A 23,966-nucleotide genomic window follows, 5' to 3' on the forward strand; every position below is an offset into this window, starting at 1 on the left:
ACGTCACGCACGCCGAGTAACGATACTCGACGCTGATTGGTCCGCGCGTCGTGCGCCAGGTGTGAGCGAACAAGATCGGCGGGTAACTCCTTGAGGATGGATGATAATGATTACTATTGACGCGATCAGCTCCAGTAGTTTACTAGAAGCCACATTTTCTGTAAATCGCGCGCAAAAACCAACCGGCGGTAACGGTTACCACGTCAATCGTAACGACAGTGATTGTTATAGAATTTGAACGTTTCGAATTGAATTACTCTTTGTTGTTCTGCGAACGATGTTGAAGTTGTTTTTTATAGTTTTGGGAGCAGTTTTACACCGGGACTTTGTACAAGGTAAGAGTGCGTGGTTTTAACTTATTTTATTTCTGTTTAGCCATGTCTAGTTTCACAAAAGAGGTTTTCTCAGGTTTTTAATTTAGTTGCTATTGGCACTTCTTTGATAAGCCTTAACAATTAGAACTGTTTCTTTTGAATTGCTAATTGGTTACTTTATATTTTCAATAAGGACAACAATTCAAACATAACGGTTCTAACCTCGTGATATTTCTTAACGCGCTGAATTGAGGCAGATCAATTAATTGAACGAGTTTGGGGAATTTGTGATGGTTTTTCTAGATTTATTATAAAATGATTTCAGTCGTTGCTGAATATTTAAGAAAATTACGTGAAATTGTAGACACATGAATTGGAAAACGTTTTGCACTGTTCTCAGTTCATAATCTATATGCAGCATTAATACTTTTCCGAGCTTGACCAAAATGGACAAAATATTCAGTAAATATGGCTACCAGGCAGCAATATGGAGATTTTGTAGTAGCCATAAGGTTACGGACTGAACTGTGGCGACTGAAAAAAATGTAGCGACACGTGGGGTTCGAACCCGTTACGACTAACTACAAGTGGACTAACCATACCGACCACTCACCTCATGCCCGCCGAATAGTCGATAAGTCCGAGCCATATTCATTTGTATGAGGCCGATACGCTTAAGCAACCATGGCGGTATAATCTAGATTGATAATCCTTCGTTAATCCGATGTGAATTCAAACGGATTATTGGCGATTATCCGGTCAGCGTAATCGTTGACATTCGGTAAAGATTGGATTAATAGTTGATATAATTGTATGTAGAATGATAATAAGATAGATATCGTGTCTAAAGAAAATATTTTTGAATTTGAATCGTTTCGGACCGTTAACGGTCGTGTGATTTAAATTCAAAAATCAGCGAAAATCTAAACTATTGTTTTTGTGTTTGCAAAATAATTACTAAGTTTTCACCAGTTTTTCGTTTTTAAGAGAGTAAAAAACATTGGAAGAGAACAAATTCTAAGCGTAAAATGAGAACAGAAAGAGCCTCAGTTTTATGAAATTTCTTGAATTTGAATATTGTTACCATGCCGACGAATTGAAGTTCTTGTGGGGTATCAACAACTAAAACACGGTGCGTAGCCATGGTAACAAAATTGAAATTAAGGAAATTTCGCAAAATTTACTTTTTTTGTGCTCAGATTCAACTTTAGTAACTCTTCGCCAAACCCCCCAAATCGGTACAATACTGATCGAATTTCATTGAAGTCTTTTAAGGCCTAAATGAGTTATGCACCCCCTCTCCCCCCCATTTAAGCAATACATCGCAGAACAAGAACTTTCACAAACAGGTAGGAGGTATGATGGGGCTTCTTTGTGTCTGGCAGGTGACGTCATAAACAGTTTATAACGTCTGGTCATCAAAGCCGGGGTAGGTAAGTGAAATTATGATTAATTACTAGAAACACGATACAAATCATGACCTTTTCATTCTCAACGGCTTCAAGCAATTCTAATCCAATTCTAATTCCATCATCGGCTTTCATCATTTTTCAATTTTTCTTCCGTTTGTTTCTATTTCAATCGTTTTCACAAACGGCGAGAAAAACAACAAAACATTCGATAGAAATAATGAATATTGAATTCACCGATCGATTGCGGTAGAAAGTTTGCAGTGGTCGTCTGCTCGGCTGCTCGTCCCGTAACTAACATCCTCTTCTGTTCGTATATTGTGAGTTTAAATCCGATTCGATTTGTGTGTGTTTTAATCCGAAAACAAATTCGTCTTCTCTTTCTAACGAGTAATTCTAATTAATTATCAAATCGCCATTCAAGTCTGAGCGATACGCGGAGTTTGGAATATCGATTGGTCCACGATTTCAGATATTTTGTCAATATTTCATTTAACATCTGAGGCACGTGACCTCGACGCCGCTTTCATTCCGGTATCAAAAAACCCGACACGCCGTTTCGTCTCGCGGAGAGTTATCATTTTAGTTTTATTAATCAAATTAATCGCAAAATGAATGTCGGTGATTTTTAATTAATGAAAATCGACCGCGTCCATCAAACGACTTTTCATCCTTTCACGTCGCAACGTCGCTGAGTCTGTGTTATTTGAAATCGTTTCTATACCGCTCACCAGGAGCGCTGTAATGCGCTCACCGTTTTTGCAATATCAAAAAAGTTGTATATATTTCTGTTTGAATAATTCGCCAGGGGCACAGTGGACCGTTAGTGTCATGTATTGTGGCAATAGAGGATTCCACTTGGGGCAAGTGAGGATCCACCAGGTGTCGCTAGAGTGCAGTAGGACACCAACAACTGCAGCAAAAGAGGATTCCACTTGTGGCCAGTGAGGATCCAAAATGTGTCGCTACTGTACGGTTGGACGACGTCCATATTGTATGTCAAATTCAAATTAAGATCTATTCATAATTTCTCAAATTCTACGAATAATGATAATAATCATCATGATCAGTAAACCTCAGTGAATTCACAGTCTCTAAATGTGTCAAGGGGTAGTTACGCCATCTAGTGGGCTAGCCCGGGGATACGGGACATGCTAATTGAATTCAGATTGGTTTTTGTATAGCAACGTGTAAAGCGATGACCAGTCTCCGCTGTTACATCCATCAATAAATTGAATTATATTCTCTCCGAATATTAAACTACGCAAACGGTTTTGTTTGTTGCGCGCTCGACTTGTTGTAATGTGTACCTACTATTAACAGGTTTCTGGTAACTGTATCGATTGTTGTGTACGCAATAAATTGCCCAGTGATTGTCTGTTATTATCGCCAGACGTTATTTAGGGTAGGTGTGATTTGACTGCGTCGCGCGAGCCCGCGGAGAGAGTAGAACCACGCAGACGGATGGATACCCACTGTGCGCGTTTCAGCGCTTAAAGTTTTCCTAGCGAAAAGTGATAGCACTTTTTTTATAAAAGAGTTCTTAAAAGAAAACCCTAAACATGGCTTGTCTGGAGGGGTGCCATTTCGTTCACGAGCCGTTCGTAGGGGGAGGTGCAGGAGATTGTAGACTCGTCCCACAAAGGCCGACAGACTAGTTCGGGGGCATGCTCGCGCGCCATCTATTATTACGACACCCTTGATGAACTTCCTTTTCGAGAACGATCCCAGAATTCCCTCGCGTCTAATCGACCTTGACATTCGACGTACACGATAACGTCACGTGATTACACGCGCGTCGATTTATGTGGAAAAATAGAAACTTCAAAGTTGGCGACGTCGTTAACTGAGTCTACTACGATTTCAAGCGTCGCGTTAGGTGCCGCCGAAATGTGGATTAAGGTTTCCACAAGGGACACAGGTTTTAAAAGCATAGAATAAAATTTGTAACCCGGGACTATCATTTCACAGTCACGGGTTGTTTATCCAATTGCACATTTTTATTGTCGCCTCCTCGTTGTAAAAAATCGCGCCGTTAAAACTTTAAAATGCCACATTTTGTTATTGCGAGAGAAAAAAAAACTCATTTATAGACTCGGAATAAAAACTGATAGCTAGAATTTCGTTTTTTTTTTGCGCTGAGAAATTTTGATACATTTTGAGATTAACATTAATGTGAGATTTGAGATTTTCTATCACTAGTTTAAACTGTTTGAGATTATCACTCGGGTTTCGTGGTAAAGTTTAAGAACGAGTATTGTTTTAATTGTTGTCCTCGTTCGGAAAACATAAGATTTGCCGAATTAATTGAGTCTATCATTAATACTACTATTATTATTATGATTATTATTATTATTATTATGATTATTATTATGATTATTATTATCATGGCATAAATCACGATGAAATAGTCTACGACAGGTTTTTAGTGCGGACCCGATCGATTGGAACCTAAAGTCAATGTTGCCTCGGCCGATAATGGAGCCGTATTGAAGTGATAAAGCGGATAGCATTCAGTATCGGTATGTTTTCGCAACTCTTACCCGGTGCCATTTTCGAGCGCGGCGTGCATTAACCATGTGTTAAATCAGTCGCGTTAAAGGTTCGTTTATTCAGCTGTTTATACGAGATGTAACGGGACCGCGGGTTCAAGACGCGAGTCAATACAGCTGTAGCGAGATCAAGTTTGAGTAACCGCTCTATTTCATTCCCTGCTCTCTCTCCATCTCTGTTCGTCGCTGTGCAGACGATCGGCGCAAGTGACGTATTTTAACCCGGCCGCCTAAAGCTAAAGATTTACGAAGGTTCCTTTACAGAATTCTGATGAATATTGAAAAGAATCGTGAATACAGTCCGAAAAGTTTCCTTAAAACCCAAAGATGGCGCCTGGAAACTGTAAAAAGGCTTATTATTTACGGATTCGACGTTCCAGTGGTTGTGTCCGTGTTGTGACGATATAAACAGTCGATTCGTCGATTCAATCGGACCCCATCTTTCTCTTTGAATCAGCGTCGGATTCTCTGTCACAACACGTGACTCAGGAATACTGAAGATGACTATTTTACTAAGGTTATAGTCGAAACTCGTCGAATAAATAAATCATTAGTTTAAAGGGAACTTTTCAGACTATATTCTAATCGTCATAGAGGAGGGATACGATTCTGGGACAGCATTTGACCGCTATAAGTTTGGGGTCGGACTCGAATTCACGTCGCCATTGCCGCTGCGCGTGAAACAGCACAAACTCGCGGCGATGATAAAATATCGCCTTCGATTAGCATTATGTGAACGAAACAGTAGGAGTGCGGTGTATCAGTGATGGTGGTCAGCGGTATATCTCAACCGAAATCTATCAGTAATAGCCCTTACACTCCATCATACAATCGGTGGTGGTTGTGGTGGGGGTATACAAGCCTAATTAACCTTTTAAACAAACACCTTCACCGGCTCCACTGCTGATAAAACCGGCCTCATTGACTGACATACAGGCGCTCGTTACACTCAGTCGCATAGTCGTGTCCGAAAATGGATCCTAAATCAATCTTCAAACCAGTTTTAACCAAAATGAGTTTAGACTGGTATTAGGTTGTTAGATTGGTTATAGAACTAAAATGAGCTTAGACTGGTCTTAAGTTGTTAGATTGGCTATAGAACCAAAATGAGCTTAGACTGGTCTTAAGTTGTTAGATTGGCTATAGAAACAAAATGAGCTTGGACTGGTCTTAAGTTGTTAGATTGGTTATAGAACTAAAATGAGTTTAGACTGGTCTTAAGTTGTTAGATTGTTTATAGAATCAAAATGAGCTTAGACTGGTCTTAAGTTGTTAGATTGGTTATAGAACTAAAATGAGTTTAGACTGGTCTTAAGTTGTTGGATTGGTTATAGAACCAAAATGAGTTTAGACTGGTCTTAAGTTGTTAGATTGGTTATAGAACCAAAATGAGTTTAGACTGGTCTTAAGTTGTTAGATCGTTTATAGAACTAGAATGAGCTTAGACTGGTCTTAAGTTGTTAGATTGGCTATAGAAACAAAATGAGCTTAGACTGGTCTTAAGTTGTTAGATTGGTTATAGAACCAAAATGAGTTTAGACTGGTCTTAAGTTGTTAGATTGGTTATTTATAGAACCAAAATGAGCTTAGTGACTGGTCTTAAGTTGTTAGATTTGGTAACCAAAGTAAGCATTGTCTTGTTAGTTATATAGAACTAAAATGAGTTTTGACTGATCAACATCGAGTGTAGTTTTGACTCACATTTTTCACACGTCGACTCTGTGCACGTATTATTTACAATTAACACCCGAGTTGACTTTTTGTAACGTTGTTGTAAACCAAAAAACATCGATTCCTTGCTTCGCGTTGTGATATTTTTGTGACACCGAAAAAACCATACGCATCGAGTCAGTCTCAGATCTCTTCTAGTTGATCGGGCAGACGATGTTCCTAAAACTACCGTGTGCATCATTATCTGCAGTTCTCTCTCTCCGTCTCCCTCCGTCTCCGTCCCCTCTCCCCCGTCTCCCTCTCCCCTTCCCTCTCTCTCTCTCTCGCTCTCCCCCTCTCTCCCTCCCCCTCTTTCTCTCTCTCTCTCCCTCCCCTCTCTCTCTCTCTCTCTCTCTCTCGCTCTCCCCCTCTCTCCCTCTCTCTCTCTCTCTCTCTCTCTCTCTCTCTCTCTCTCTCTCTCTCTCTCTCTCTCTCTCTCTCTCTCTCTCTCTCTCTCTCTCTCTCTCTCTCTCTCTCTCTCTCTCTCTCTCTCTCTCTCTCTCTCTCTCTCTCTCTCTCTCTCTCCCTCTCTCCCTCTCTCCCTCTCTCCCTCTCTCCCTCCCTCCCTCCCTCCCTCCCTCCCTCCCTCCTCTCTCTCTCTCTCTCCCTCCCCTCTCTCCCTCTCTCTCCCTCCCCCTCCCTCTCCCCTCTCCCCTCTCTCTCGGAACTAAAGGTTTTGTAGTATTTCTTTGTGTACTGCCTCAGTTCACTTGTCACATTTTCCTAGTAATTGACAGATATATCGGTTGGCAGTGAAAGTATTTGATTGGCAGTTTCGGTGTAGGAGAGGCTCAGGCTTTTATTCATTAACAGCAGAATGGATCCCATCGACTTCAAGCCTCACACACAATACAATACACAGTATATCGAAACTTTTAGTAGAAATATAGCAGTGATGCCTCTATCCGGGTATTTCTTAATGGTTGGCATTCAAAAAAACTATTTTCAAAAATGGTGTGGATTACGGATGCATAAGGTTTGAGAATAAAGACTTAAACTGGGGTTGGGGGTGCGCATTTGGAGCCAGTTTACACGGTTTTTGTTGAAGTTGTATGCACCGTTGAACTCAACTGACTCCCTATTCTATGGAGTTAGTTTTCGCATTGTCTTAAAACATCGTCATGATAATCAAGCTAATATCCCGAGGAGTAATTGTTTCGAAGATAAAAAGACGGTCGTTGGACTCGGACTCTGAACCGCGGCTGTGTACGGGGTATTATGTTACTCAAAGACGATACGAAGGATGGTAGGGAGTCGTATGGCGTAAAAGATTACGACCTTTTCACGGCCTTTTTAAGTAGTTGTTGATCAAAAGAAATTACCGGTTTAGTTGATATCGGCGAGAAAACAATCAGATAAAAGCCGTCGTCTGCTCACAGGAGTAGAATCCGCGTGTGGACCTGTGAGGGGAGGGTAGGGGGAGGGGGGGGGGCTGATGGAGCATTATCTTAATCACGCGAATAGTACACTCAAATTAACCTAATCGACAAACAACGGATATTCACTTGTTGTACGCGCAGGGGGGAGAGGGGAGGGAAAGGGGAGGAGTATGAGGTAGAGGGGAGAGGTAGAGTGGAGGGATAGGGGAAGGGTGACGGGAGGTGGATGGGGAGGGGTTTTGGAAGTGTGGGCGAGGGATAGGGGAAGGGGGTGAGGTAAGGGTCGCGGTGAAGAGGGGGTATTACAACATGGACAATGTACTAGATTTAGATGATTACATACATTAAAATAACCAAAATGATCAAATGAAATTCTTTTTTGTTCTATTTTTTGACCTCACTAAAATGATATATAATATGATATTGCGGTAAAATGGAGTTTAATTTCAAATTATTTTTTCATTTTTTCAATCTATTTTTAGTTCAACTAAAAGTTATTGCTATTTTGTCATTCCTTGTATCGAGTTTCCGATCGTCCGGTGTTTGATTAAACCTTGGAGTAATCATTTGACTACTCCAAGATTAAACCGGGGCCCTTTTTCATTTTAATTTACATTTTCTCATTTTCATTTTCTATCCTGATACAATGATGCACCTCCCCCTCTCCCCCCCCCCTTCCTCATCCCCACGGGGACCGCATTCAGATACGAGAAAAAACAGTCAAACAAAAGCACAATATTCTCCCTTCAAAAGGTTACAATTGCCGTCTGCCCTTTTTGCTTTAACAGATTTGTTAAGATCCTCAGATCCCCAGATCCCCAGATCCTCAGATCCCCGATCCTCAGATCCCCAGATCCTCTGATCCCCAGATCCTCTGATCCCCTGATCTCTCACTCTACAATAAACGGTATATCTTTTGTCATATTTCTTCTATTTATAGCTATTGTAACGCCCCCTGGTGGTGACGAATCATGCGATGGGTTTCGATGCGCCGATGGTTCCTGTATCCACTCAGACCGGAAGTGCGACCACGTGAGCGATTGCGTCACCGGTGAAGATGAGAGCGTCGCACAATGTGGTAATTCAATTCAATTAAAACTTTATTCATCATTCTATTCACATGTGTGAATTAAGGTTAATAACAAAACAATTCAATTAAATAAATCTAAATAAAATGGCATATTATTAACGCACGAGCGCCGCCTGGTGGTGACTCTAGAATTCAAGTTTATCGAGAAAAGTATTCGACCAAATTTCCATGATTGGATTCAATAAGGTTCCAAAGTCGGCGGGACTTAGGTACGAAAAATGGTCTCTTCAATATCAAACCTTGTTTTACGCTTTAGCTGTAAAAATGAGAGGGTTTTAGGCAGACCCGACCGCCGACCCCCGAGCCCTCGGGCCCGAGTTAGGATCAACTCTCAAAAATCAGTTTCTACCAAACGAACTACTGTTATATCGAAATTAAATTGATTGAAGAATTTAAATGTTTTTTTGAAACTGTAATTTTTCGCCCGATATAATCTAACCGCCGACCCCCTACGCACCCTCCCCCGCGAAGACTGTTATGTGCATATAGATAGTTTTAATTAAAAGGCGTCGTTTCGGGTGCGAGTTTTATCAGCGACACGACGTGACATGCACCAGTTTCCGTTTTATACGATTATCACCTCGGATTCAGAGTAAAGTGTGTTCCATTAACAGTGGACGCGATACGCGCGTAACACGTGACGAGGATATTCCCTCCCTCCCTCCCTCCCCCCTCCAGGAGACCGGTACTAGACAACCACGGTCTTATAGAGATCTTTGACCATTCAATACATTAGGCCCGACTGCACAGTCGTGGTGGCTTAGATTTGTGAGCTTAAATAACTTAAAACCAGTCTAAGCTCATTCTAGTTCTATAACCAATCAAACAACTTAAGACCAGTCTAAACTCATTCTAGTTCTATAACCAATCAAACAACTTAAGACCAGCCTAAACTCATTTTGGTTCTATAACCAATCTAACAACTTAAGGACAGCCTAAACTCATTTTGGTTCTATAACCAATCTAACAACTTAAGATCAGTCTAAACTCATTTTAGTTCTATAACCAATCCAACAACTTAAGATCAGTCTAAACTCATTTTAGTTCTATAACCAATCTGACAACTTAAGATCAGTCTAAGCTCATTTTGGTTCTATAACCAATCAAACAACTTTAAACCAGTCTAAACTCATTTCAGTTCTATAACCAATCTAACAACTTAAGACCAGTCTAAACTCATTTTAGTTCTATAACCAATCTAACAACTTAAGATCAGTCTAAACTCATTTTAGTTCTATAACCAATCTAACAACTTAAGACCAGTCTAAACTCATTTTAGTTCTATAACCAATCTAACAACTTGAGAACTTAAGAACCGAAATTAGCTTATACTGATCTTAAGTTTTTTTTGGCCAAAGTAGCGAGATGTTTTTTGACATGGTCTCAAATTTAAGCGTCAGCTGAGCAAATTGATCCCGAAAATGTACCTTTATCCGGACCCCCTTGGACCCCCTCTAAATCCACCCCTGATACCCGCCCTCTACTAGACATCAGCCAGTGCTATTTACAACAACCCCCTCCCCCTCTCCCCCACTCCCCGTCCCCTCCCTCGCATCGCTGAATGAGTACTTTCTTCTAATCTGACTGCATTTCTTTTAATCGATTAAACGAAAACCAAACAGGTTCAACCAAAATAAAATAAAAACAAGGTGCGCCGAAGAACAGGTGTAACGCATCTTAAAACAACCGTTGAATTCAAAAGTAAATCTCGCGAGAAATTCCGATTTTCTCGCCCCCGCGCACCGGCGATCGTCTGCTGTTGTATCGATTTTAGATGATACCGGGAGAGTGTAGGGAATCTATTTTATAGAGCGCCGCTAATCCGTGGCAGCAGCAGTGGTCCAACGAGATAATCCGCTCGATTAAACTAATCCTTTAATCGCCTGACAACAAAACAGAATCAAAATAATAACAAACTATCATCATTTCGTTGAGGTGAACAAAAAAGGTGGCATAAACCTGCGCTAGGATTAAAGGTGCAAACATTCTGATAACCTTAACCATAAGCCTAGCCTCGAACCCGGGACCTGCTGCATGCCAACCGGACATGTTAACCACTGGACCGCGGACCTATAGCGATTTTGTAGTTTGTCGGTTTGTCTGGTCAGTGTGTGGTGACTGGTGACCAGTCAGGTGAGTAGTGGTGACCAGTCAGCTGTACGGCGACCAGTCACGTGTCGTGGCTCTATAGACTAGTTGCCTGTCCCATTCTAATTGAAGATAGAGACCGGTAACCAGTCTAGTGGCTCTTTTCACTAACAATACCAGCTATCATTATATCGGGTCATTTTCTGGCGACATCTCGAATGGTGAAAGGCGGATTTTAGGGTTGGAACTACTCACTATAGAGTTCAATTTGAACAATGAATTAAACAACAAATAATACAACATTTTAAAAACGATAGCATAACATATGAAATAATCAATAAAGTGAACAATATTTGATCCTGAAACGTAAAAATTAATGTGTCTACGAAAGAGAGCTGAGAGAGAAGAGCAGACGAGAGTGTCAGTTGAGTGGGTCACGTGATGTGGACTGCGGTTATTGATGCATCTCTAAAACATATAAAATATTCACACGATATAAAGAGAGGGAGGGAGCGGAGGTCTGCTTACTGACCGCATAGTTAAACACACGCCGTTCTATTAACCTAGATCACTAGAGACAAGAGACGTTACCACCTACAACCTTCTTCAACCGAACCAACCTGATGCATCCATCGATGACTTTTTTGTACGCGGCCTTATTCTTTTCCCACGGCTGTAGCGGGAGAGTAGCGAGTAGAACAGTCGCAATAGGTTCTCGATGAACCCCCTCCCCTCACAGCTGTAGTGGGAGAGCTGCGAGTAGAACAGTCGCAATAGGTTCTCGATGAACCCCCTCCCCTCACAGCTGTAGTGGGAGAGCTGCGAGTAGAACAGTCGCAATAGGTTCTCGATGAACCCCCTCCCCTCACAGCTGTAGTGGGAGAGCTGCGAGTAGAACAGTCGCAATAGGTTCTCGATGAACCCCCTCCCCTCACAGCTGTAGTGGGAGAGCTGCGAGTAGAACAGACGCAATAGGTTCTCGATGAACCCCCTCCCCTCACAGCTGTAGCGGGAGAGCTGCGAGTAGAACAGACGCAATAGGTTCTCAGTGAACCCCCTCCCCTCACAGCTGTAGTGGGAGAGCTGCGAGTAGAACAGTCGCAATAAATTCTCGATGAACCCTCTCCCCTAACAGCTATAGCGGGAAGGTAGCGAGTAGAACACTCACAGTAGGTTCTCAGTGAACCCACTCCCCTCACAGCTGTAGCGGGAGAGCAGCGAGTAGAACACGGTGAAGAAGTGAAGTGAATCGCTCAATACGAAATAAGAAAAGAGCCCGAAATGTGTTTTTGAAATTATCTAATTTATTTTGTCGTTTCGACTTTATTGCAATTATTCATCTTCAGAAATATTGATATTGTACTAATGAAATATAAATACAGTTCAAAACAGAAACGAATCAAGTATTATCGGAGTGATGCTTATCTGGGGATGATTAATACAGTGTCATTGCAAATTATAATTCCTATCAACACTGACTACATTCAAACCATATCGTGTCATAAAATCCAAAACATTATATTTATTATGATACACTTAATTCTTATCGTAGAAAAAACCGTTAATTTTCTATAATCTCTGCTTTATCTATTCGCAGGTTGTCTCGAGAGCGAATTTCAATGTGATAATATCACTTGTATCGATATCAATAAACGATGTGATATAGCGGATGATTGCCCGGATGCCAGTGACGAGGCTCAATGTCGTACGTATCTATATAACTCTACAAACTCCTCCCGACACGGGAACAACATCACTTTTTCTGTCGTCGTCTCAAAAATAATGATCGATCGTTTTTCTTTCGATTTCTCGATACTCTCACCTCGCAGTGGTTGTTGAACGCGAATCCCCGTTGGATAAAAGGCAATTAACGATTTTACTCGCTCCTCTGAGAACACGATTAGAAATATCCTTAATTACAAAGTGCGAAGTGATTTGCCGCCATATTGGATCACGCGCGTCATTCCGACCAATTAAAGCTCGAGATTTTATCCGGATATCACGTGATCCAAAATGGCGGCCACATATTGAGAGAATTCATCGATCGGTTGGTTGCCTTTGAAAGTTTAGAGAACTTTTTGAATCTTGAATTTGAATCTATTTTTTTCTAGACCTATACATCTGTCCGTCTATGCGTTTTAAATGCGCCAATCACTATTGTTTACCGCTTCAAAAAACATGCGATTTCGTTGACGACTGCGGCGACGGAAGTGACGAACTGAACTGCAGTAAGTTCCGGTCTGATTGGGTTCGAATCCCGAATTCAGGTTTTTTTTCATCATCATTTGTTTACGAATTTTTAGAATCAATAAAACTTCATGTTTTTGGTTTTTGATGACGGTAACGTTGTCTGTTTCAGAATACAGACCCTGTTACGGGAACGAATATCGATGCAACAATTCCGAATGTATTCCACAACCGTTTCTATGCGACGGGCAGCCATTTTGTAAAGATGGTAGCGACGAATGGAACTGCGGTAAGTGAGGACACAGCTAATTCACATTACGGCGGCCATCTTGGATGTCGCGTGGCTTCGATGAGATCAGGCGAGATTTGGGCAAAATTTTCAGTAACTAATCTTAACGCGGACGGATCGGTCTCTGCTCTACGATCCAAGATGGCCGCTAAAATTAAGCTTGTTTTTCCTAGTATGACGAGTATTTCACTAATTCACGTTTTTTGTTTGTTTCTGTTTGTTCAGAGAAACAGTTGTTGTGTGAAAACAATTTCTACGTGTCTCACACGAAAGCCTGCGATGGTTGGATCGACTGCACGAACGGAGAGGCAGATGAAGCTACTTGTAAGCTACTTCGTGTATCAGTTTCAACTTTGCTTTCATCGGTCGTTCTAGCTAGGCTCAGTCAGTTTTTGTGTTGCATACCAGCCGATAAAAGTCTTACTAGGACCAGAAAAGACTGGCAGTGTGACCTAAAACATTTTATTTAAATCCATTTTTAACTGTATGGAATAATTGCGAAGAAATCCATCTTTCAATCGAATTGAAGCACAGAAAGTGACTCCTCTGCAATTATTTACAATTTCGACTATAAAACAAATCATACATTTTTTCCTTAATTAATTATAAATTGAAATGTTAGCAAAACATTCTGATTTTCATTAATTATATCCAAGATGGCCGCTTTGATGTAAAATGTCCCTATTATCGGTGTGTTTTATTTTTCGAGGCGGTGCGTGTGGAGACGACCAGTTCGCATGCAGCAGCGGACGATGTATACGTAAATCTAATCAATGCGACGGCGTGTGCGACTGCGCACTACGATGCGAGGATGAAGATAACTGCGGTATCGAATTAATTCTTGTGTATTTTTTTTCGGTAGAAAATATTTCTATAAGTTATTCGTATAATGATCCCGGGGTCAAGATATTGGGATCGTTTCGTCCAATTCTATTGCACCAGTAACGTCAGTTTCGTAAATACAAAATAAATTAATATTTGTTAGTTTAATTTTCCGGTCATTTAGACATTATCTTCAACCAATCCACAGGTAACCACACTTTAAGCTGCCCTCTCGGTGAGTTCTACTTATGTCGCAATCAGTTTCTACCGGCTAAAGATTGGCGATGTATCGGTAAGCAGTTTATGTGTGATGGTATCAACGATTGTTGGAACACTGTGTTCGGAGCAGACGAATATTTCTGCCGTAAGTTTAGATTTCTATCGATGAGTTTTTGAGGTCAGCTCTACATTCTGGGGTCAGCTCTACATTTCCGTGGCTGCAGTTGGTCAACAGTTGTAGCTTAGAGTTAACCAGTAGAAACGATTAAAAGTTCATTGTTACTATGGTATATTTATCCGCCGGTTATCTTTAACCAACTTTTGACCAACTGCAGCCTGTCAATTCAGCTCCACAGTTCTCAGTACGATAGCCCACAACCAAGTTCCCAAGTTCTGGACCCAGTTCCACATTTCGGGATTCAATTCCATTCTGGATCCAGTTCCACATTTCTGAACCCAGTAGTTCACGACCCACTTCCACAATACTTTGGATCCAGTTCCACAGTTCTGAGACCAGTAAGAAAATGTAATATTTTAACTGTTATGACAGCAGATATTGATTTTAGATTTGAATTGATTGAATTGAATTGAATTGATAGATACCGAATGCACTGACGATCAATACCCGTTCAAATGTGCAGAGGGAAGATGTCTACCGGAAGTGGTAAGGTGCGACCACATCAATGATTGTTTGAACGGAGAAGACGAACGGGACTGCGGTAAGTGAGTATTTATGTTGTCCTCCTCACATCCTTTCAACAACATCTATTCAGCGAGGCCTACCCGACGAAGATGATCTTGAAACTAGTGGCGAAAGCCGTCGTATTTTTGATAAAATCTTTAACCAACTTAGTCTTAGCCATTCATACCAAATCTTACAACTTGAGAACAAACAGTCTCTTAAGATTTAAAACCACTTTTGGACTAGAGTCCCGACTGTGCATTAAGGTCCACAATGCGTCCATTTATGTACTACCTAATTGTTGAATCACGTAGAGCTATCTTTGAGACTTAAATATAACATAGCTTTCAATTGTCTTAAACTTCTGTAGCGATAAGTTGTTCTCATGCACCCGAAATGTCAGGTTGCACGTGATAACAAGGGGCTAAAATAGACGAGACACCTTGGACACAAACTCGACTTAATTTTATATCGGATAAATTTCGTTGAATAGGAAGTAATTGAATCAGTTAAAACTGTGACTTCCTGCTTTATGGCATTCACCGGGTTTCTCCGTATCAGCGCTACAGTTTTTAGGATTCCTATCATTACTATTATATACATTCTAACTTGTACAGACTGGAGCAACACAAAAAAATCATCTATGAATAAATGCTTCGCCGAAAGATGAAAATGTCATCTTAGAAACCGATTTAAAAGGTCTACGCGTTTGGTGAATGAGTTTTTGCCGTTCGAATTGACGATTAACGAATGACGATTAACGATTGACGATTAACGAATGACGATTGGCGATTAGCTGTTGACGATTAACGAATGACGATTGACGATTAACGATTGACGATTAACGAATGACGATTAACGATTGACGATTAACGAATGACGATTGACAATTGGCGGTTGACGATTAACGATTGATGATTAACGATTAACGAATGACGATGACCCTCCAGGTCTTCTGTATTATATATGTCACGTTTAAGTGTTTGGTACGATGTTTCTTTGTTGTAGAGTTTGAGGATTGTTTGGCCGATGAATTTAAATGCACGAACGGTCAGTGTATCGATATACAGTTCCGGTGCGACGCTGTATTTCACTGTAACGACAGATCCGATGAAATCCAATGCGGTAATTAGTGCGTCTACTATTAACACTTGTATGATAATTCTGTATTTAATATATACCGTTGATATAGACATCCACGAGGACAAGTAACTGCTTAGACTTAAAATCAGTCTAAGACCAACTTAGTTCTTTCACTAATCTATCGATCAGTCTTAAGATTTAAGACCAAATTTAGACGCAAGCAACGACTGTGAAACCAGAAATATAGTCCTCTTGAGGAAGATGAAGGCCTAGTCGAAACTACAAATAAATAGTCATCTTCAGGAATACTGGATTCATTTGGGTATTCGTTAAAACGACATTAAGAATAGATAGTCGAAATCGTAAACTCACAGTCGTTGCTAAGAAGTTGATTCGAGTTTGAACCAGTGGATAGTTGGCATTAGTGATAATCAAAAGTTCATTGTTACTATGGTAGATAACCACCGGTTATCTTAAACCAATCTCTGAGCAACTGCGACCCCAAGATCAAGGAAACATTTCGAAATGTTCTTTTTATATAGAAATTATGTATATTGCGTATTAATTTGTAGAAAAGCGGAATTGCGCGGAGGATGAATTTCTATGCGCCACTGGACAGTGTATCCCGAACAGTAAGCGATGTAACTATCGGAGAGATTGCCCTGATAACAGTGACGAGGATACCTGTCGTACGTTCAACCTGTATTTACAACTTATCTATTTCGATAAATAAATATATTTTCTTCATGTTAAAATTTCTATCGACGTGGGTTTGATTTTATAGTAAAATAGTAAAAAATGATTTTTTTTTTGTTTTTGAAATTGAAATATCAGCATTTTTCAATCATTTTCTTATGGTGACTCATCCATACTTAAGGGATTTTCTAGACGGCTAGATGAACGATAACATGTTTTTACGCGCGCCCAATATTGTTTTTGTTTTCTCCTTTATGACAGCAACGCGGCGGGAATGCGGCGCGGATGAGTTCCGATGTAATAACGGACACTGCGTACCGTTAACTCAACGATGTTATAAATCCCGGAAGACCGGTGTCGAACCTGGCGGCGGCGGCGGATGTAACGACGAGTCGCATCTTATAGATTGCTGTACGTATTATTCGAGAAACTGGGTCGGCTGTAAAAAATATGGCGGCCTCCGGTATTCCCCCAATGACGTCATCAAATCAAATCAAATTGCCGTTTAGAAAAAACGGCTGCCATTTGATTTGAAAGGTATTTCCAAAAAGATGGCTGCCTCCTTGAATCCCCCTATGACATCATCAAATTATCCAGGTTGATCCAAATATTGACCTACAGAAAATGGCTGCTCCTAAGAATGGCATCATCTATTACTATGTCCCACTTGTTTGTATCATGATATTATTATTTTTCATGTCACTCTTAGTGAATTGGAACTGCAGCGCAGGACAATATAAATGTAACAGAAGTTACTGTATAGACGGTGAATACGTGTGCGATGGACGAGTTGATTGTATCGCGTTTGACGACGAGTGGAGACATGATTGTAGTAAGTATCACAGATCTAGTGTAAGAACTAGCCACCGGGTGAGAGATTCTCATCTGTCTACAGTCGCGTTGGAAGCAATTTTTGATCGCCGCGGCCAAACGCAGATTTTGGACAGGTTCTAAATATTGCCGCGGCGAATTTGCTTAATTTTCTTCAAAAACGTGGTATTCAAAGAAAAAAAAAACGTCATTCAGTAAATTATTGCTGTTAGTTAGCGCTGCACTTCCAATGCCACTGGTCCATGTGTTCACACGTTTTCTTTAAGAGTTAATTTTTTGATGTCTTACATAAGTAAAATAGATGTCAGTGAACGTAAACATGATAGCGAGCAGACGGGAAAGTACACAATATCCGATTATGATAGATGACGAGAGAGAGAGAGAGATCCCACAATAAATTCAGCTAAAAATGAAAAATTCCATATTAAAATGATTATATATATTTCAAGCAACGTTTTGGTTGAATACTATATTAGCCATCATCAGGCGTACTGATCAGCCGTTTATCATTTTACAATAGAACTTATCATTTTCGGCTGAATTTATTGCGGGATTTCTCTCGTTAAAATAGCGATCAACTAATTGCGAAAGTTCGTACTTTTTTAAACCAAAACCAAGAAAAACTTAAGAACCACCAGCGACTAGGTTTTACTAATTCGAACACCCGGTTAACACGGTTCCTCTACAAATCTCAGACATTCTAAACCGTATATTATCTGGTAGTTAACTTCCACCATTTCCAGAACCATCTGCAGCCATGTGCTCGTGTATTTTAGATAATGTCATAATTTGTTTTTTTTTCTCATTCTCTAATTGAGATTTCAAATGTCCGAGTGTTGGAGGCATCGGCGCTGAAGGACCTTGCAAATGTCAAAATGAGAATATGACCTGTTCCTACAAAATGTTGAACTCTTTACCTTATCCAGAATTCGGGACAAGACACATGTAGGTTCTTTCTAACTGTGCTATTTCTACATTTGGTATTTCTAATTTATACCTGGTATTTTCTACTTCTGGCATACTTGGTATTTCTTCTACTGGCATTTCTACCTCTGACATTTCTAAACCTGTTTTTCCCTTGTTATTTCTATCTGCCATTTGAACACCTCTGGTATTTCTCCTACTGACATTCAATTTTTTCTGTTTTAAGATTTCTGGCCGGTAACAATCTCGGACCTTTATTAGACAGCGACACTTTCACTAATAAGGACGATCACAAAACTCTATCAAAAATCATTACTTTGTAAGTTTTCCGAAATTCCAGAATTGTCTTTTCAAATATTCGCGTCTCGGAGCAGTTTAAAACACTGAATTGGGCACCAGAAATGGTATTAATTCCTGATATATGTTTTGCAGGGACCTCACGGATAACCAGATACGATATTTAGGATGGAGATATTTCAGGGATCTGACAAGTCTATCCACACTGTATGTACCCTCTATATACAGAGACCTCAGAGTTACTGGTATTATCGCGATACCGTTTCATATTTTAAACCCGGGTTCGAATCTCTTTCTGCTCAGCCATATTCCACACCCAATTGGTTATCGCGGCCAAATGGTCTTGACCCAAACCAGACAAAATCACCCAATAGCTACTGGTCTATGGTCTAGTGGTTAGCACGCTCGGCTCGCATGCTGGAGGTAGTTGGTTCGAGTCTTGCTAGGGTTGAGACTATTGCTAGGGTTAGGCTTGGTGGGAATCATTGGTTAGGGCACACCGATGGCTGTAGGTCCATTATTTAATTTTCGAAGGTTGCAGAAGATTGTTTTTTGTCTTACCAAATCGAGAACTGCTCTCAAGATTGTTGTCCATGCCAGCCCTGTGTCATTTTAGTTCTTGTCTTGTTTTTTTTGTTTTTTTTGTAGGATTCTTGAAGACAACTATATCGAAGTAGTCGGTAACGAGTCGCTTTATGGTCTAAAAAACTTGAACTCGTTGTAAGTTTTATAAGCACGACACCAAAGAGAAAGCAGCATGATTCATATCAGAATTAATAAATCAGCTTAACTAGGAAGCAGGGTGGGGGGGGGGGGGGATAGAAAAGGGGAACTTCTGCTGTTTTAAGGCGTTCTTTAATGTGAATTACTGGAAATTTTCAACTCCTAAAGCGATTTGAGCTACAATGAATTTATGAAGAAATTAACACCATTCAGGAGTCAAACTATTTTTTAAAACCAGGCTCTGGTAGAACTGGGCTCTGGTAGTATCCACGGTTCACTACCGGTAAATGTGTTAAGGAAAGGGTCAGGGAGAGAGGGGGAGGAAGAGTAGAGAAGAGCGGGTGGAGAGCGGGTGGAGAGGGAGAGGGGCAGGGAGAGGGAGAGGGAGAGGGAGAGGGAGAGGGAGAGGGAGAGGGAGAGGGAGAGGGAGAGGGAGAGGGAGAGGGAGAGGGAGAGGGAGAGGGAGAGGGAGAGGGAGAGGGAGAGGGAGAGGGAGAGGGAGAGGGAGAGGGAGAGGGAGAGGGAGAGGGAGAGGGAGAGGGAGAGGGAGAGGGAGAGGGAGGGAGAGAGCATTAATCTACTAATGTGTGCTGATATTTCAGATACCTGGCTGGTAATAGAATCAGACGAATTGAACCAAATTCATTTCATCACACGCAATTAATACAACTGTACGTACACGTCTGTCGATACTCCGTTATCCTCGCTTGCCCCCCGTCCACTCTCCATCGTCTACTCTCGATACTATAGATATTCTATCTTGATTCACAGTGATCTATCGGGACAGAAAATCAACATGCTTTATCCGGGGATGTTTTTGGGTCTTCGAAATCTCATAAAGATGTAAGTAGAACCAGGCAACAGTGTTGCTTACTCGTTGGGTAGAGTGTAGTCTTTAACCAACTTTTGAGCAACTGACCCTAAGCCAACTGACCAATGGCTACATTCACCGAATTTAACGCTCAATTTAATTTTCTATTGTTTAGGAATTTGACGAGGAATAATCTGGAAACAGTTCATGATGGTGCCTTCTACGGACTGAATAAATTACAACAGTTGTAAGTTTCAGATTCCAGTGTCCTGTATCCGATACGCGGATTCTGAGATCCTGTATATATCCGATACTCGGATTCTGAGATCCTGTATATATCTGATACCCGGTAGGATTCATGTGGCTTGCTCTTCGTGTATTTGTAGAGATTTGTCCCGCAATGAAATCAGCCTCATAGAAAAAAGGGTTTTCTTCGGAATGACGTCGTTGGTACACCTGTGAGTATTATCATTATTATACCATCAAAAGCTCGTGTAAACCAGTCACGTACACAGCGGCAAGTTGATTGGCTAGATACTGGTGGGCGCTGAGCGGAATCCCATCCGCTCATTATTGACCGATGGAAGATTTGCAGGGTTTGTGTTGGCGCGAGCTTCGGCCGGAGGCAATCAAACCCTGGCTAGCGAGGATGGATATTGAGTACGTTTCGCTACTAGTGTCCAGTAGTTACATTGAGTGAATGAGAGTCTAATTGACCTGATGTGCACTACACAATCTAACCATCTAGTTTACTTATACTTTGCGCTAGTTAACATGTTTACTAATTTGAGACCGGTTACAAATCTTCCAATTAATTTGCATTTAAACCCGTTTGTACTATGAACAGGATATCGGATGAGTTTGCTATCTGTTGTCTGGCTCCATTAGTAGCTGAATGTGAACCACACGCAGACGCGTTTTCATCGTGCGAGGATCTCATGTCGAATGTCGTGTTACGCGTCATGATCTGGGTGATCGGTATTACTGCTTCCGCCGGAAATATGGTCGTCGTTGTTTGGAGGTTGAGGAAAGGACGGGAGAGCAAGGTAGCGGCGACCATCTTGGAACACGCGAGATTTTGACCAGTTCACGTGAGACTTAGGAAAGGAATCAGCTGCTTAGCAACTGAAAGTTTCACATGATTTCACCAGACCCACGCGTGTTCCAAGATGGCGGCCGTTTTAATGTGAAGTATATAAGACTATCGAGTTCTGTTGTTTTGGGTGTTTTTTTTCACCAGGACTAGGTTTCATAGAGGTGGAAGAAAGATGGTCCCTGGGAACATTTTGAAATTTGTCAGTTATAACCATGGTTTCTTATTGTAACTATGGTGGTTGTTACCCAGATTGAGGATTTACCCCTAGGGATAACTTTGATACTCAGTCTATGAAACCAGGCCCAGGATTGTTAGTATATTTCAACTTGTGTATTTTATGGATGAATTCCTTCATTCGTAAAGCAACTTGTAAATTATTCCTTATTTTAAAATTAAACTATCTTATATTCTATAGGTCCATTTTTCCATATCAATTTCCATCTGATATTCAAATTATACAATTTCTATTTTTCCGCGCACAACGTTCACTAAATCAACTTAATTCAACTCAGCAAAATCCTCACTACATTTTATATCGTGCTCTTTGCAGTGGCGTGTGTAGACCCGTATCCCTATTAATCCATACATGGTTCAGCATTCATTGGTAGTGAAGTGATTTTGATTGTTTATTTTTAGGTCCACTCGTTCCTGATAACGAACTTGGCTCTCGGCGATCTACTGATGGGAGTCTATCTGGTCATCATAGCCAGCGTAGACGAATACTATCGTGGTACTTACGCTGTTTACGACAAAAGGTGGCGTTACAGCACTTTATGCGAGATCTGCGGTTTCCTGAGTACGTTCAGCAGTGAGATATCAGTTCTAACTCTCACTCTGATCACTATAGACAGACTCATTTGCATAATATTTCCGTTCAAAATTAAACGACTCGGTTTGAAACAAGCTCGCGTCGTCATGGCGATACTGTGGTTGATTGTTGGACTGATCTCGGCTGTACCTCTGATGAATGTGACGTATTTCTCGGGTTTTTACAGCCGATCAGGGGTGTGTCTTGCGCTGCATATTACACCCGATAAACCGAACGGTTGGGAATATTCCGTATTCGTGTTCCTGGCGTTGAATTTAGCCTCGTTCTCGATTATATTCGTCTCCTATCTGTGGATGTTTATCGTCGCTAAGAAAACCCAGAATGCCGTGCGCTCACCGGAAATGAAAAAAGACAACGCGATGGCCAAACGGATGACGCTCATAGTGATGACTGATTTTTGTTGTTGGGTTCCGATCTGTTTACTCGGTATCGCCTCGATAGGTGGCGTTGGCATCCCCCCGCAGGTAGATAAAGCATACTGTAGCTTCGCTTAACAATATGGCTGCCTTCATAAATCCTTCTATGACGTCATATCGATTCATCTATTAGAGATTTTGTAGCATCTAACACAATATCAGTGTGACGTCATAGTGGGTTTTATTGGGGTCCAGGTATCTTCAACGTGTCTGCACACCTTAATCAATATTCAAATTCATTCAAATTTATTCAAATCTATTCAAATTTATTCCAACATCAATGAATTATTAATTTCTATACTGCAGGTATACGCTTGGATTGCTGTATTCGTTCTACCTCTGAACTCTGGTATTAACCCTGTGCTATACACACTGTCCACGGCACCATTCGTTAAACACATCCGCAAGAGGGCGTTCAGGTTCCGGCGGTCTTTATTCAGTACGAGCACGTCGTTTATGAATACGGCAACTACTAAAAATAGTTATATCGGTCAGTTTTCAAAATGGCTTCCTCCACGAATCCACCTGTGACATCATTACCACCTATCTTTCTATTAATTATGCCATGGAAACCTATAGTTACGTGAATCCAGCCAAGACGGCCAATTTTCTAGCATCCCTCTTTGACGTCATCAGTGGATAACGATGAATTCTAAAACAAGATGGCCGCTACTATTAATCTTCTTACGTCTTATTCAATTTCAGATGAAACTTCGAACATGGGCACAAAATCCCGCCAGTACCTAATGAGTGAAACTCGATATAAACCGATAGATGGCGATACTGGCGGTAGTCGACTTCACGGGGGCCGACAGAAACTAAAGCTCACAACACGTAAAGAACATTGCATATTGGAACCGACCATTTCTAACGAAGCCAATACGGAAATGGCCGAAGTGAATCTGTGACGGAAATGGCCGAAGTGAATCTGTGACGGAAATGGCCGAATTGCATCTGTGACAAAAATGATCGAAGTGAACTTTTGACAGAAATGACCGAAGTGAACAAGTGACGGAAATGACCGAAGTGAACTTGTGACGGAAATGTCCGAAGTGAATCTATGACGGAAATGACCGAAGTGAATCTGTGACGGAAATGACCGAGGTGAATCTGTGACATAAATGGTTCAACATTATCGTATCATAGCAACGACCTCAACTAAAGAAATATTATGGGAAGTGCTTAAATAGTGTATTGATAATTCAGGCTAGTTAATAATTCAGGGTTAGAGTAAGACAGACGCTCCTGAGAGGTATAAACCGGATCGGTCGCATGAGAGACTTTTGTAATGACGTGGTAGAAAGAACCATTATAATTATAGGTGGATTATTGTTGAAAAATAATGTAATAACAAATATATATATATTCATACTATATGTATATATACATATACTTGTGTTTAATGATTTTATTTTCTATTTGCCGAAGATCAAGATGTGAGCATATGATGGTGTAGCTGTGGGTCGTTCTCTTGCGAGGCGTCCCTCTCTTCCGGGTCATCCCCGTCTCTATATGCTGT

The 23,966-nt window shown here is 40.9% G+C and overlaps 1 protein-coding gene across 1 annotated transcript; it reads left to right on the plus strand.

Moving 5' to 3' along the window:
• Window positions 1-199: 199 nt before the first annotated feature.
• Window positions 200-23,762, plus strand: LOC141910410 (G-protein coupled receptor GRL101-like). The gene is given in 26 exon segments (XM_074801149.1): window positions 200-335; window positions 8,305-8,442; window positions 12,140-12,247; window positions 12,654-12,770; window positions 12,902-13,018; window positions 13,244-13,342; window positions 13,728-13,844; window positions 14,049-14,204; window positions 14,659-14,762; window positions 14,764-14,782; window positions 15,750-15,866; window positions 16,397-16,513; window positions 16,782-16,931; window positions 17,230-17,352; window positions 18,170-18,296; window positions 18,502-18,594; window positions 18,708-18,779; window positions 19,221-19,292; window positions 19,898-19,966; window positions 20,067-20,138; window positions 20,282-20,353; window positions 20,493-20,564; window positions 20,954-21,152; window positions 21,839-22,495; window positions 22,754-22,937; window positions 23,153-23,762. Coding segments are annotated over 26 exon segments (3,432 nt in total). The 5' UTR covers window positions 200-277; the 3' UTR covers window positions 23,356-23,762.
• The last annotated feature ends 204 nt before the right edge of the window (window positions 23,763-23,966 follow it).

Source organism: Tubulanus polymorphus, chromosome 8 (genome assembly GCF_964204645.1).
Source record: "Tubulanus polymorphus chromosome 8, tnTubPoly1.2, whole genome shotgun sequence".
Lineage (NCBI taxonomy): Eukaryota > Metazoa > Nemertea > Palaeonemertea > Tubulaniformes > Tubulanidae > Tubulanus > Tubulanus polymorphus.